Source organism: Montipora foliosa, chromosome 4 (genome assembly GCF_036669935.1).
Source record: "Montipora foliosa isolate CH-2021 chromosome 4, ASM3666993v2, whole genome shotgun sequence".
Lineage (NCBI taxonomy): Eukaryota > Metazoa > Cnidaria > Anthozoa > Scleractinia > Acroporidae > Montipora > Montipora foliosa.
This window is the reverse complement of record NC_090872.1, coordinates 30,375,132-30,390,131: the sequence shown is the minus strand read 5'-3', so window position 1 is coordinate 30,390,131 and position 15,000 is coordinate 30,375,132. Positions and strand designations below refer to the sequence as shown.

General features: G+C 40.1%; 2 protein-coding genes across 2 annotated transcripts in view; one reads left to right on the top strand and one right to left on the bottom strand.

Moving 5' to 3' along the window:
• The first annotated feature begins 934 nt into the window (after positions 1 to 934).
• Positions 935 to 1,546, top strand: LOC138001193 (uncharacterized). The gene has a single exon (XM_068847847.1). The coding sequence runs from the start codon at positions 935 to 937 to the stop codon at positions 1,544 to 1,546; it is 612 nt and encodes a 203-aa protein (XP_068703948.1).
• Positions 1,547 to 1,741: 195 nt separating this feature from the next.
• The window catches only part of LOC138000600 (serine--tRNA ligase, cytoplasmic-like), a 14,617-nt gene continuing 1,358 nt past the window's right edge, over positions 1,742 to 15,000 (bottom strand). The window contains exons 3-10 of the mRNA XM_068847131.1: positions 13,972 to 14,055; positions 13,523 to 13,681; positions 11,169 to 11,309; positions 9,354 to 9,509; positions 8,597 to 8,815; positions 7,199 to 7,328; positions 4,210 to 4,367; positions 1,742 to 2,503 (exon numbers count right to left, since the gene is read on the bottom strand). Coding sequence (XP_068703232.1) covers positions 2,222 to 2,503; positions 4,210 to 4,367; positions 7,199 to 7,328; positions 8,597 to 8,815; positions 9,354 to 9,509; positions 11,169 to 11,309; positions 13,523 to 13,681; positions 13,972 to 14,055 — 1,329 coding nt within the window. The 3' untranslated portion in view covers positions 1,742 to 2,221. The remainder of the gene's footprint in view (positions 2,504 to 4,209; positions 4,368 to 7,198; positions 7,329 to 8,596; positions 8,816 to 9,353; positions 9,510 to 11,168; positions 11,310 to 13,522; positions 13,682 to 13,971; positions 14,056 to 15,000) is intronic.

The window sequence follows — 15,000 nt, the reverse complement described above, 5'->3', positions numbered from 1 at the left end:
CGCAGATTTGAAAAATGGAAAAGCTCCTGGAATTGATTCACTTCAAGCTGAACTGCTGAAAGCGGATATAGTTACATCATCCAGCTGGTTATTGACAGACCTCTTTGGCAAGATCTGGGAACAAGAAGTTATCCCCAAAGACTGGAGGCAAGGTCTTATATTCAAGCTCCCAAAGAACGGTGACCTTGTCAACTGTCATAATTGGAGGGGAATTACCCTACTTTCTGTGCCAAGGAAGGTATTCAAGATATTCTGCAAGATACTACTTAAGCACCTTGAAAAGGCTATTGATACAGCACTCAGAGAAGAACAAGCAGGGTTCAGAAGAGGAGAGGAAGAGGCTGTATGGACCAGATTTTTGCTTTGCGCAACATTCTGGAAGTCTCTCGAATGGAATACATCTCTTTGCATTAACTTTATTGATTTTCAGAAAGCATTTGATAGCATACACCGAGAAAGTTTATGGAAGATCCTCCAAGCTTATGGAATACCACCTAAGATTATCAGCCTTATTAAGATGTTCTACAATAACTTTGAATGCAGTATCATCCTCGGAAATTTCATACAGAAGCATTTCCAGTAAAATCCGGAGTGCGCCAGGGCTGCATACTCTCGCCTATCCTCTTCCTTGTTACAATCGACTGGGTGATGCGCCAAACAACTTCCGAACGCCCCCGTGGAATACAGTGGACTCTCTTCTCTCACCTTGAAGACCTTGATTTTGCTGACGATATTGCCGTCCTTTCTTCAGCACCTGCCCATCTTCAGGAGAAATCTGACGATCTTAATATGAATGCCAAGATGATGGGACTGACTATCAGCAAAACGAAATCCAAAATCATGTGTGTCAACTTGTGCAACAAGGTCAGTCAGCATCGAAAGAGAACCGCTGGAACATATTGAAGAGTTCACTTATATCGGGAGTGTGATCAGTATGGATGGCAGTGTCCAGAAAGACATCAAGGCCAGGTGTGCATTCAGTAGACTCAAAACATCTGGAAATCTAAACAGTAGAGCCTTAAGACTAAAGTGCGCATCTACAACTTTAAACGTTAAGTCTGTGTTACTGTATGGCTCTGAATGTTGGAGAACTGTCAAAAGGGACATAAACAAAGTCAGTGTGTTTCACAATAGCTGTCTGCGAAAGATCTGCAACATCTTCTGGCCCAACAAAATTTGCAACAACGACCTTTACAAGAAGACTGGACGCACCGGTATCGACCTCGAAATTAAGAAACGCCAGCTCAAATGGTTGGGACATGTACTACGAATGCCGCCAGAGAGGATACCCAAGGTTGCTCTTAGGTGGACGCCTGCAGGCAAAAGGAAAAGGAGGAGACCCAAAACCACTTCGAGGAAGACGGCTGAGATTGAACTAAGTGAGATGGGTCTGACATGGGGAGAGGCCCACGCAATTGCGAAGGACAAGACTCGGTGGAGGGGGTCATTGTTGCGGCCCTATGCCTCAATGGGGGCTATAAGGATCTATGATGATGATGACAATTTGACATCATCTGCGATCTATTACTTAACAAAAGTAAGATAACAGAATCTATTTGTTATTGTTTCATACGCAATACAATTTCCCAGGCAGCCTTGGTAACACGTGTAGGCCTGCCACAGAGCCATCAGTTTTAACGCTATCGCATTGTTTTGCCTTCTGTTGTTAAGGTAAGCAGTATGGGTGGACTGGGAAACCAGCTCACATATTCTCTTATTGTTGAAAAACCGCAAGTGCTGATTAATTTCTTCCTCCTGAAAGAAAAAATGCGATTTTATTGAGCATTATTCTTCACGTGTAATGCGACATTCTATAGACGACTGACTTCTCGGAAAGTGTGACCTCACACCACCGACTGCAGAAATATAACTCACTTTCCACGTTCGAACCGACGAGGGGTTAAGAACGAATATCTAAAATAGCTGGATGGAGAAAAAACAGCCTGTTTCCCAAAGAAGTATTCCTAGAATAGTACGTTAGCCATGTAGAGTTTCAGACATCATAAATGATCGGAAACTTAAATTGACGTTGGATGAAGAGGTTTACCTCCAGTCCAAATTACATGTACAGTAAGCTTATTTGGCAGATTTTCAAAGTCGATCACCGACTTGGCTGTAGTCCAATCGTGCTCAATGTCAGAGTTTGATCACCGAGTTAAAACATTCGCACATATAGCCCCACTAGTTTAGAACAATGTTAAATGCGAGAGATAATCCGCGTTTATTCCTGACTAACATCCATATTTTCCATCTTAGTCTCTAAAGAGCAGTCTCCCTGGTTTGTTGGTTTGTTTTTTGCCTTCTTTTTCTGCTTCTTGGCTTCTGGCTGTTCGTCAATCGGTGCAGGTTTAACATATTTAAGGAAGTCCATGCCTTCGGGCATAAGAGGCTTGAGTACTGCTGGAAGAGCAATTCCTTCTTCTGTTTGATAGTTCTCCAACAGCGCGCAAATAGTTCTGGATACAGCGCACATTGTGGCATTCAACATGTGAACAAACTTGGTCTGAAAAGACAGAAAACGTTCCTCGTTGAGAGAGACAGAGGGGTTACCGACTTCATGTCTGCATCGACACTGATGTCCACTTCGCTCGGGTTTTGCTTTATTACAGTTGTAACGAGTCCCAAAACTCTTGCAGCTATTTAACCATTAAACGGGGACATAGTGTTTTCACGCTGTTAGCTTAAGAAGAAAGACAAAAAAGGCGCACATTTTCCCATCCCTTGCTCCGACTGCACGAATTTAAACCGAGTTAAAATTGGTAAAAAGACATATAAATTAGAGTGTAATTTCAACAGCTATTTCTCTTCCAATAGAATCCATCTGAATATTACCTGGGCCCACACAAGAACAGAAAAAAAACTTGACCATGGTGGGAATTGAACCCATAACCTACAGATTAGGCCACCATTCCTCTGCCGACTGAGCTACGAGGGTAATTCGAGTTGTCCCTTCACTATTAAGAAAGACGGCTAGCAGTCCCCTCTAAGTCAGTCGAACCGCCTGCTTTAGTCATTCTCCGGTACAATACAATGCAATACATACTTAATTGACCGCTCTCCACAGGGGCTTTTCAGGGCCAATGAAACAACGAAACGACGGAACGAAACAACAACAACTGTTAAGATTCCCAACTTGCCGGAGGCAAACCAGTTGGCTATTTACAAGTGCAGCTGGGAAGTTGAACCAGGGACTACCAGGATCAAATTCAACGAATGGTCAGAGCGAGTCTTGAACACGGGATGTCCGGATCTCAAGGCAAGCGCCCTAACCACTGGACCACACTGCCTCCTCGGTAGGCTGTTCGGCTCGCTTGCGCGACGAAAGCGAGCGGCTTGACTGACTGAGAACAGACTGCTAGCTCTCAACTGAAGTACTGAGAAGGGATAACATAATTCCAACGTTGGCCGTGTAGCGCTCACAATAGGGAACGTAACCAAGGACAACGGCGACGGCAACAAAACGTCACAAATTTGAATATTTAGTGGGCAAAAACAATAGCTTTTGCAGGCCTCCCCTTGTAGAATTAAAAAGGTTACGCGAGTTTATATTTCGAGATGATGTTCTCGTTGCCGTCGCTGTCGTCTTTGCTAAAGTTCCCTAATGTCAACGGAGATTAGCACTTAAAATTACTCTTCAAGTGGATATCTCTGTTGACATATTAAGCGTTACACGGCCAAAGCATTGAATAAACGTACCCCTTCTCGTTACCATTGGTTAGATTGACTGAGTGCTCCGGTGAAGATTTGCGCTCCTTATGGATTGTAACTTTACGCTGGAAAGTTGAGGATCAAGATCAACAACTTTTAAGTTTATGCCGGTGACATTTAAAGCTCTATTCTTGTGAAGATTTGTATAGCAAGTGATATTTCAAATTTAAACAACAGCGTTAAGAAACCAAATTGGCCAGAAACAAGCAATTGTCTATTTTCCGAATTGCGATTTAGTTGAATTTGGAAATACCGAAGACGTATGCACTTGATGGCCAGAATGGAATTCAAAACCGGAGCTTCATTATTTACTGACTGTTTCGATTTCAGTGTGTTATTTTAGGTTTTAACTCGACAAAAATCGACCTGAGAAAAAGGGAAATCCGACGTCTTTAACCCCTGTGATGAGTAAAAATTCTAAAACTGACAAGAACTTTGAACACGATTCGTTTTTCACACGCGGTGACTTCTTCAGATTGGAAGAAAGTCTAATTAGTGTACCTGTTCTCCCATTTTCTTGGTCTGTCCAAAACGAACTTGCAATCTTCTTGCTTGGTAGTCTGTGCAGTTTGAGCAGGATACCAACTCACGAAAAGCTCCGCTGCCGGGAAACCAAGCCTCCAAGTCGTACTTCATGGCGGCGGCATTGTTGAGTTCACCTGTCAATCAACAACAAAAGTACAGAATGAAACATTGCAATAACCACTTAAAACGTTTGAACAACGTAAAAGAAATACAACAAAAGGAAAGAGCATGGATGGACACAAATGGACAAGATTGATACCGATTGTATTTGGGTAATAAGGAGAAAGGTAGGCCCAACGTTTCTCAAGGTTATGGCCAATCGCCTGGATAAAGGTCGTTTTTGCTTAAAATCATCTTGTTTGTGATGTAACGATGATTTTATCAGTTAAGGAATTCCACATTACCATTTCCGAGTTTTAAACTCGTGATAGGCTTAAGATTTCCCCTAAGTTAAACACCCTAAAATAACGTGACAATTCCCCTTTAAGTTATCGAATTGTTAACGTTTTAACCTACATTCGAATACTCCGATTCCAGAAAAAACCACAAGTTGCATGCAAGTGAGGCTTAATAGCCCTGGCGGCAGGAAAAATGTCGGACTAAACAAACAAGAACGGGGTTGTGGGCAAATTTAAAGCTACTTCAGCCGTGCAAATTGTTAGCAAGGATAAAAATTTGATCACATATGTTACGCAGCTGCAAACTGTAATAACCGAAGTGAAAAATCGACCCAAAGGGATAACAAGAGCCGAGAGTGCTCATGAATATAAAGACCAGGAAGAAATTGTAGATTTCCAAAAAGATTCTGTTGTATTCGGTCCACCAACACTCGACAAGTGGATGGAAGAAATAAAGATGGAAAATGGAAGGCTGCTTCAAGATTTACAAGAATTTAACGCAAAAGGAGAGGATTTCCAAGTTTGGTCTGGAAAGATTTTCAAGTAGTAATAAAGATATAAAATTTTATACTGGATTTGCGGACTATGTAACTTTATCAGAGTTTTGGAAATGTGTAGAGCCTAATGCCCCTACATAAATTAACTTATTTCAGTTTTGTTCGTGATAATACTGATTCTATTAATTTTGAAGATAAATTTCCTTTCATGACAGGGAAAGAAAAGAGGTTTCCTGGACGCAATGTTGGTTGCGCCAGGAGTTTGCAACCGATCGATGAGTTTTAGCTTTTTTTGACACGTTCAAGATGTGGTTTATTTGAGCGTGATCTCGCGTTTAGGTTCAGTGTTTCAGAGCAAGTTGTTTCAGATATAACTATAAAATGGGCTAATTAACAATTATTCCATAAGCGCGTGTTGGATATGAGATGGTAAATAGCCAACGAGGCGCGTAGCGCCGAGTTGGCTATAACCAGTCTCATATCCAACAAGCGCGAATGGAATAATTGTTTTATTAAATTCCTTCAACTCCAAAAATTTGGAAGTACGAAATACGAGTGGAAAAAGCGAGCAAATACGAGCGAAATCGTAAAAAAACTTGATGAGAACTGATGCGATGTTGTGTAATACCATGTTGTCAGACAGACGCAGGCTCATGACAAAAACATTTCTTGCCTTTTCGCGTACTTCTAAACGTCGGAATTGATCCAAACTTTCCACAAAAAAAGTTTTTTTTTCTCCTTTTTGGCTTTATTCAAAGAGAAATTTGGCATTCCGACGAAAACACTTTTAGTTTAGCAACGCTTACCGCAATCATTTACCATATAAGGTCAAACCAAGGTATATGAGCTGATAACCGAGATTGAGTGAACCAATCAGAGCACGCGAAATGCATTATCCGAGGTTGCAAATTTAATAATTACCTATATTTGATGCTAGGAAGCTTACTTATATGGTCTTCTAAAGAGCAGGTTCAACAACATCTACCTAAAGTTTTTAAGGGAGAGTTTGAAAACATAAGATGCACAAAAATAAAATGCCAGACTCCTCAAGACCTTCAGTGAACTTTATTCTGAAAACAAGTCCCACAACACCTTGTAGGAATTTCCCCAAATGTTTGGATTACATTTGTGGGTAGTTTGTATGGAGGAAGTATCACACGACCTGATTATGGCTGATCGTGGTTACACTTTTGATTCCTCCTAAATGACAAAGTAAATCTGAACAGGTCTCCAAGAAGGACTGTTTTAAGACTATGAGGATTGCCAATTTAAGAATTCACGTCAAAAGGGCCACTAGGAAAATCAAAGGTTGGCACATCTTTGATAACACATTTCCTTAAAATATCACAGTGTTGGTGCACCGAATATACCAGAATCTTTTTGGAACTCTTCTGCAATTTCTTCCTGGTCTTTATATTCATGAGCACTCTCGGCTCTTGTTATCCCTTCAGATTTCTCAAATCTCAACTTTAGCCTTTTCGCTTTACAGCGATCCTTCATCCACTTTTGTCCAAGGAAAGAACGATGGTACGCTTTAAGTCTCTTCTATGACCCGTCAGAGTTCGTTTAAAATCCGTCGGCAAGAAGTGTTCACAAAAACAGAAGCTGTTTCCTACCGTGGCAAAGAAGCCATCTCCTCTTTTCATACGAATTTTCCACTTCTTCAGTTGTTGTGTGTCCGATAGAAAGGCACGAAACAATAATCGGGTCGATTTTCACTTCGGTTATTACAGTTTGCAGCTGCGTAACATTTGTGATCAAATTTTTTATCCTTGCTAATAATTTGCACGGCTGAAGTAGCTTTAAATTTGCCCACAGCCCCGTTCTTGTTTGTTTAGTCCGACATTTTTCCTGCCGCCAGGGCTATTAAGCCTCACTTGCATGCAACTTCAGGTTTTTTCTGGAATAGGAGTATTCTCGAAACCAGAGTAGCAACAAGCTATGCGTGATTGTCAACCTGGTGTGAACCTTAAATCTTCAAATGGTTTGTAATTATTTCTGCCTTAATGAAAAGGAAGTGTACTAGTTCTTGAAGATGTGAGCACGGTGAAATGGTCTTTTTGTTCTTACCAGAGACAATGTTTACTATTCTGTAGGGTATTCCCAACGCCTGATTCATTTCCTCGGCATTTCCGATCATCTCATCAAACATTTGCCATGAAATGTCATCCAGAGGGGAGCAGATAACAAATTGTTCCACCTGAAGAAGAAGTATGTCACACACTAATCAATGAAAGAGAGAAATGATCCTCGTACTTATTTAGACAATTTAAGCAATATTATTGTCTCTTACAGACACCTGAATGGCTCCAACAGGATGCAAACACCCACGACCTCTGCAATGTTGGGGTTAGGTCAATTTTGTTGGACTCATTTGTTCCAGTGAAGGAACGTGACGAAAGAAACGTAGATATATATATATATATATACACACTAAGCAATGTGAAGAATGATACTGTGTTATTGCAAACTTGCAAAATGAAAGAGTTTGTAACGAAACTGTGGTGCTGCATCAATGGAGAGCAAAACTCAAAAATATTTTTTCATAAAGTCTATAAATGCAATGTGGAGGTGAACCTTGCACTTATCGTGGTCCACTACATAAGCCTGCACAGCAGGCAGCTTGGTGACTTTTAGAAGCTTCTTTCCACCGCGGTTGACTTTTGAGTGAAAATAAGTCAAAAGAGCAAGCGAAGGGGGATTGCGCAAGGAGGAGGAGGAGTGAGAAAGGTTTCTTGATTCTTCTCCTTGCCCCGTCCCCCTTTGCTTTGCTCTTTTGACTTCATTCTAGGTTTTCGCACAGCCATTACATTCAAATGATGACTCGAAAGTCAACCCCAGTGGAAAGAAGCATCTAAAAATCACCAAAACACCTGCTACGCAGGCTATCTACTAAAGTGTTAGACAGCAGTGAAAAACAAGCCCATTGATTGAAACAAATTTCAGAGCAACTGTCACCATATTTACAAACGGGGCAACAAAGCAATGTAGTGATTTTCAACAGTGTGATGGTTCAAAATGACCCATCAAGACAGTATTGCTAACCTCCATTTCTCTCTGTGGGATGCCACAGGCAGACCACAATTAAACTTAGGTAGAGTTTTGTTTTTATCGCATATGGTACATGCAAATAGCCACTTGCTCATTCTCCTAATAAACATCAATTTCAATCCTTTTAGCTGGTGGCATGGGTGCCACTTAGAACAACCAGTTTTTCATTTTATTTTGTATTGAATTTCATTCCTGTACTTTACAAAATCACGTCAAAATCACGTTCAATTTCTATGGCATCAACGTTTTTTAAAAATAAACTCACAAACTGTAAGAAACTCATGTGAACACTCTTACTGGCCAATTTGTATTAATTTTAGGGTACATGTACCTGTACAATCTAAATTTTTACAAACTATAGATGTACATGGATGGAACAAAAGGGATTGCTCACAAATTCTTGATGCCTCAACCTACCTTCTCAAATTGATGTACCCTGAAAATCCCACGAGTATCTCGCCCATGAGACCCTGCTTCCTGTCTAAAACATGATGAAAATCCAGCATATTTCTTGGGAAGGTCGTCAGCAGAAGCAGCCATCCATTCATCTCGGTGAAGGGCTGCTATTGGCTGCTCACTGGTTGCAATCAAATATCGCTCTTCATAGCCTGCTTCCCCAGCACCTTTGCCAATAACCTGTGAGGTAGAATTTGCTGTATTTTAAATTGACCATGGAAGGCGTTCTTGTGGCTCAAACAATGAGTAGAGCATCTGATTTGTGTTACAGAGATTACAGAGTCATTGGAATACTTACATGTACCAATTCATGCAGTACTTACCAAAGGGAGGGATGGGTGAGAGCAAAATCAATGTGTCAAAATTAACAATCGAGCACCAATGAATACAGTGTAGATCCACAACAATCTGCAATGTTGCACATGTGGGCCCCTGCACAAAACTTGGCGGGTCCCCTACAGCTGTAGCACATAGCACTGCTCGCCAGCAATGAGTTGATTTTAATTTTGCCAAAATTTTATTTAGCCACAAAAAAATTTGAACCACAACAGCTACAAGTGACACCATACTCTCTGCAGCTATGGTCCAACAGATCAAATTAATCAAGCCCAAAGAGAATTCAGGCCAATTTTTATTTTACGGAAATCAATCCAGCAAGAAATTCAAATATCAGTAGGGAAAATGCCCTTTTGAACTTTGATTCATCCATACTACCAACCTTGTAAAGTTCCTCATCAAACTGACTTAGTTGGGCCACTTTTTGCATTGCATCCTTGGTCATGAAAAAGGGTGTGTACAATGGAACAAATCCCTTCTTGTACAAGGTACGCGTCGCCAATTGGATCAGAGCCTGCTGCAGAAACACTAGTGGTCCCTGATGGAAAGGCAAAAAATTTATGTTATATTTTTCATCAGTTTGCTCTAAGGCCTCTTGTACAGTGTATGTATAAATTACTGTGGAACTGAGCTTTATTTTATGAATGAACAAACCACTTCTCCTAAAACTTCCACAAAAACTTCAGATTAATGGGGAAGGATGCTTCATGTGACAAAAATAAATGGGAAAATAATTTTGGATCTACTGGGTTTATATGCACATTAAGTTTGAATTTCAAGAATGCTTCTTCGCCTAAAAGCTCTTGAAGGGTTCTTATGTAGCCCTAGAAAGAATTCTTAGTTATGCTTCTTTACTTTTATGCATACACTGAAAGAAAATAAAATACATACACACTAGTTTAAGATTGTGTACATGTGCATGGTGACTGATTAAAGTACCTGAAATGACATAACTGACAATTTTTGTGCTTTGCATACATGTGGTTCCATACATGGTGTTTTAAAGTCTTAATTACGTCTGGGAATTTGTGTCCATGTATGACACTTTGATGTAGTGTCAATCTTAAGAAAACACAGAAATCTTTCATTGAGACTTGTCGTGACAAAGTTCAGGCTGCGGAACATGTCAATAATAATTATTATTACTGCTACAATTCATGTAGGATTGGCCATGACTTTTTTTCAGTGTTTTGTTTTCAATAAAACCTACATGTTACACCTGACTATTTAACAAGAAAAGTTCTAATTCACAGAAAACATAAACTTCCAATTACATTCCATGATTAAAGTTGTTTGTGGACAAAGAAGACCAAAGAAAATACAGTGGAACCCCCGATTATACAGTCATCAACACGACTAACAAAAATTGTCCATATTAACCAGATGGCCGTAGTACCAGAGTAGGGTGAAATTCACGACTAAAGCAACGTAATGACAAATATCGCATTTGCACTTCCAAAACAACTTTTCTCTTTAATAAACATCAGGAATGTACGTACAGTAATTGCATAAAAATTATACTTGAAACTTCGCTCGGTAGGTAAAAGACTTAAAAGTGTTAGGTACAAGTACACTGTACATTCTCAGCCCAAAATCAAAACAAGAACAGGCCCAGCTTACTATGCTTCTAAAAAACGGAAGCCGCTGTAATTACCAAACCGAAAGACTTTAGTATCAATCGTGTTTTTAACAAAAGCACAATGACTTTACTCCCTTTGCAATTTTGCCTTACTGGATGTTACAGTAGTGTGAAGATCATGTTTGTAATGAAAACAGGGAGGAGTGTCGCTGAGAGTAATTTGTAAAGTAAATCAGCTGTTCGATTACCATGGTAAATTGCAAAGGTCAACAAAATTGACATGTCACAGACGTTTTGGTTTTCTAAATTTAGCATGCGTGGCCATATTAACGGGGTGAAATTATTGAGGATTCTACTGTTTGGAATATAAATTGTGTTAACAGGTGACCACATTAACGAGGGTTTTCTATAAGAGAATGTATGACCATTTTGCCGGGCCAAAAAAAAATAGCTGCCATAACGAGGTGACCGAATTACCGAGGTGGCCGTATGGCGGGGTTCCACTGTGATGATAGCAAAAGCAAAAAACAAAGGAATATCTGTTGGCCCTCAAAACCATGGCCCTACTATTAACTAAGATGTGATTAATGAACCTGGGGAAGGTATAATGAAGCTAACTTTGAGAAAATAGCCCCTACTGCCAGCTACAAGGGCACCACGTTCAGTATCAACTCCATCAACCATGTATGCCAGATCTACATGGGAATACTTCTTTTTAACTGAACTGTCACCCCAAGTTCTCATGACTTTGTTTTCGTCCTGAAACAAGAATGCAGAAAAAAGTTCAACCAAACAATCAAAATCAAAATCACAAAAAGAGCTACTTCTAGAGCTGCAATAGCTGTTCAAGAATCCAAGCACTGTCTTTTAGCCATTCAGTTCCCTGCTAGCATAGGTCTCTTTTCTTTTGTGTTCGCTGGGTCGAAGAGTAAGAGAAAAGAGATTTCTGCCATGGGTCAAAACTTGACCATGCGCAGGGGTTACTTAGTGCCCAAATCCTCAAGTGATACTACATGTTGAACATTTGTGTGGGCTCACTTTAAAAAAAAAGGAATTACAATAAAGGAATGCATGGGACACAGCAGGCTCAAGGCACAGTCAGCAAACATATCATGGGGCGTGCGGTTTTTAAGAGTGCCGTCCAAGGTTCTGGACGGCAGTTGGATCAAAGTGAGTTTCGACCCATGGCAGAGGTCTTTTTTCCTGTACTTGTCAGCCCAGCAAACGCAAAAAGAAAAGAGATCTCTGCTAGCAGGGAAGTCATTCAGTCAACTGTACACCTATCCCTTCTTGCTTTGCACTGTAACTAAGAAAACATTACGAGCTACATACAAGCTGGCCATGTGACACATTTTCTTTAGTTTTTTTATTTAATTTATAGTATGGCAACCAATGAGTAGTTGAAAACAGAAGGGTCATGCTAAGGAGTGCACAGACTACTTAAGTATGTACCATCTAAATCCACTGTTTAAATCTTAATTAAAGAGGAATGTCTTTGCTCCTGAATTAGCCTGCATAGCAAGCGTTCCCGTTCGACAGAAGAGCTTTGAAACGATTTTCTGCAAACTGGCCGCGTACTACACCCAGCTATTCTTATTGGTCATTTTCACATTAGACCATCACTAACTGAAATGTTGGTGGAAAAAGCAAAAGATCTCCCATAACATACATGTATTTTGTTTGTCCACCGGAACTTGTACATTACATCACTGTCACCTCAGTCTCAAGGGATTGAATGCAAACCACCTTAGAACATTTTCACTCATATGACCAAAATCCTAGCAACCATTTTTCTTGATAAATTGTTGTGGAAAATATAACAGTCAAGAGAAAGGTCTCTCTTTTTCTTGAGTGCCATCAGCAGTTCCAAACCAAGGAGAACAAGCAGAGACATTATAGAGAGAAAGGAAATCACTGTGGATTTTAGCCAGGATGGTTTAATGGGGACATCAGTGAGTGATTAAACCATTGACTCCCGGGGGGGTTCCCCATTGACGAGTTAAATTGTCTGGCGTTCGACAGAGTAAAATACTCTGGCGTTAGACAGAGTAAAAGTACTAAGTATGGCCGGTTCAGGCCAGCTTGGGAGTCAAAGTGTTAACAGAACAGATTCTCGAGAATGAATATGCGGCCCACATTTCATCTCAAAATTTTTTGGCGAGGAAAATACTTGAGCTCTCGACCAAATCTGAAAACTTAGGGTTTTACTGAAAGTCGAACACTGATATATAATATTAACAGTTCCTTGTGAGCAAGTCTATTCATTTATTTACTTTGCTTAGTAACCAGGCATTTTGTCAGAGGAAAAAAGCTCGTTTGCAAAGAAAACTGAACTTAAGTGAAAGAACAGTCTAGAATCTTGTTACATATAAACTGGAGGTTTTGCTTGTGAAGGGAAGGTCAATAATTTCCTTGACAAAATCATCAAAATTGTAAACAATGGAGAAACAGTGGGCCATTTACCACTGATGCGAGTTCTCAGACAGAGATTATGTGGTTCTCCCTTGCAGTGGATCAATCTCTGTGAATGCCATTGGCAACACTGTCAAAAGCTTTGTGGTGGATTGGAGATTCATGGTCTGGTAACCTTTACCTGTCTTTATCGTAACTCTAAATTGTCTAAAATACATGGTAATGAAAGCACTCTAAAATGCCTCCACCAATGGCAACAAAACTTGTGAAAGTAGAGACCAGTTATCATAGTATCTGTTGACGTTTACTTGAAATGAACTTTATTTCTGGGGTTGGGGGTGATAATTTACAGATTTCTTCCACGATCTTCTCATAGATAAGGCGCGCCTCCAATTTGGGACAACATTTTACGGTAAAAAGGTGCGGCTTATCTACCAGTGTTTACGGTAAGTTTGTCTTAGAATACACTTAGAATTGGACTGCATATACAGTTGCTCTCAGAGATTTTGAAAACTTGGAGTTATCTTCAGAGTCAATTCTAGAATAATATTACATCATACCTCATCATTGCTGATGGGAACTGACTCATGAAGAAGATTTCCAACTTCAAACAATTTTTCATTTCGGTCTTGTTCCACTTTGAGGACCTCATCATTGCACTTTGTAATATTTCCATCTATGAGAGTTCTTATGCTTTTTATTTGGGTTACAGTAAGACCCTGAAAAAGAATGAACCATGTGAACATAATGAAAAATTGGGATATACATGTACCATAATAGGAGATCTAAAATCTAGAGATGTCTTCTTTGTATCAACCTTTCTCCCCATATCGTAACCCCACACTATTTCCTGCGCAAGAATAGAAGTAATTTTTATCTCTGAAATTTGGTGATCCATAGGGAAGATAAGGGGATTCATTCAGTATCCAGGGACTCCCAAGCAGCCCCAGAGAAACAATAGTAATATTGTTTTATACATGTACATCAAAGTATGAACACAAACAGCTACCTGTAATATTTCTGGTGTAAGTTCTTCTAAACCATCGACCACATTTTCAGGAAGCTCCTCACTTTCCCCAACTGCTTCTTTCCGCTACAAAGTTAAAAATATAAAGTTCTCAATTACAAACAGACTTGTCTTTCCTAGTGCAAGTTATGGCCTGCATTGCACGCATGACAGCTTCCGCCTTCAGACATGGTACTACATGACAGCACCCCCTATCATTTTACTGTAACAGTGTAATTTTTTCTTTATTTTTGACTCAGATCGATTAGATTGAGTCGATCCGCCGACATTTTGTACCCTCCCTATTGATGCAGTTAGCGAGGTGCTATTGCCAATTACACTATGTGGCCGTGTGATTCACTCCTAGTCTATACCCACATTTCATTTCTTTCATTTCTTATTTTTTCGGCAATATGATGTGTCACCGCGGTCTGCAGTGCCGCACAAAACAACAAGGAAGGATTGAAATGAAGCGGCTCCGAAAAATGTTAAGAAAAAGAACAAAGGACAACACGTGGCACGGAAGACTTGAGCTCCCATAAGCATTATGAAGAAAAGCAAAACATGAGGGACGAACATTTCGGAGTAGACAAATCTTATAGCGTAACATTGGACAGCCTCCAATGCTTTTGTGTTGTTTTTCAAAATGATTCAATGTCGGGGGGAGGGGAGGGTAGTCTCCCCAGTCGTAACCTTCCCGAATTCTCTCCCTGCACCCTCTCCCCTTAAATACTTGCTACGTAGGCTAGGCCACACTGGTGGTACATGTAGCTCAGTGGTTAGAGCATCCATACTAGATCACGGAGGGTTGTGGGTTCAAATCCCATCTGCGGCACGGATTTTTTCGAGTTCCCAGATGCTTAATATCTTTCATGTATTTATCATAATTATTATTGTTATTATAATTGTTATCATCATCATCATCATCATTACTATCATCATCACTATCATCGTCATTATCATCATTATTGTTGCTATTATTACAAGAACAGATCAACATCAAAGGTGACCACTGCAGGAGACAGCTGATGA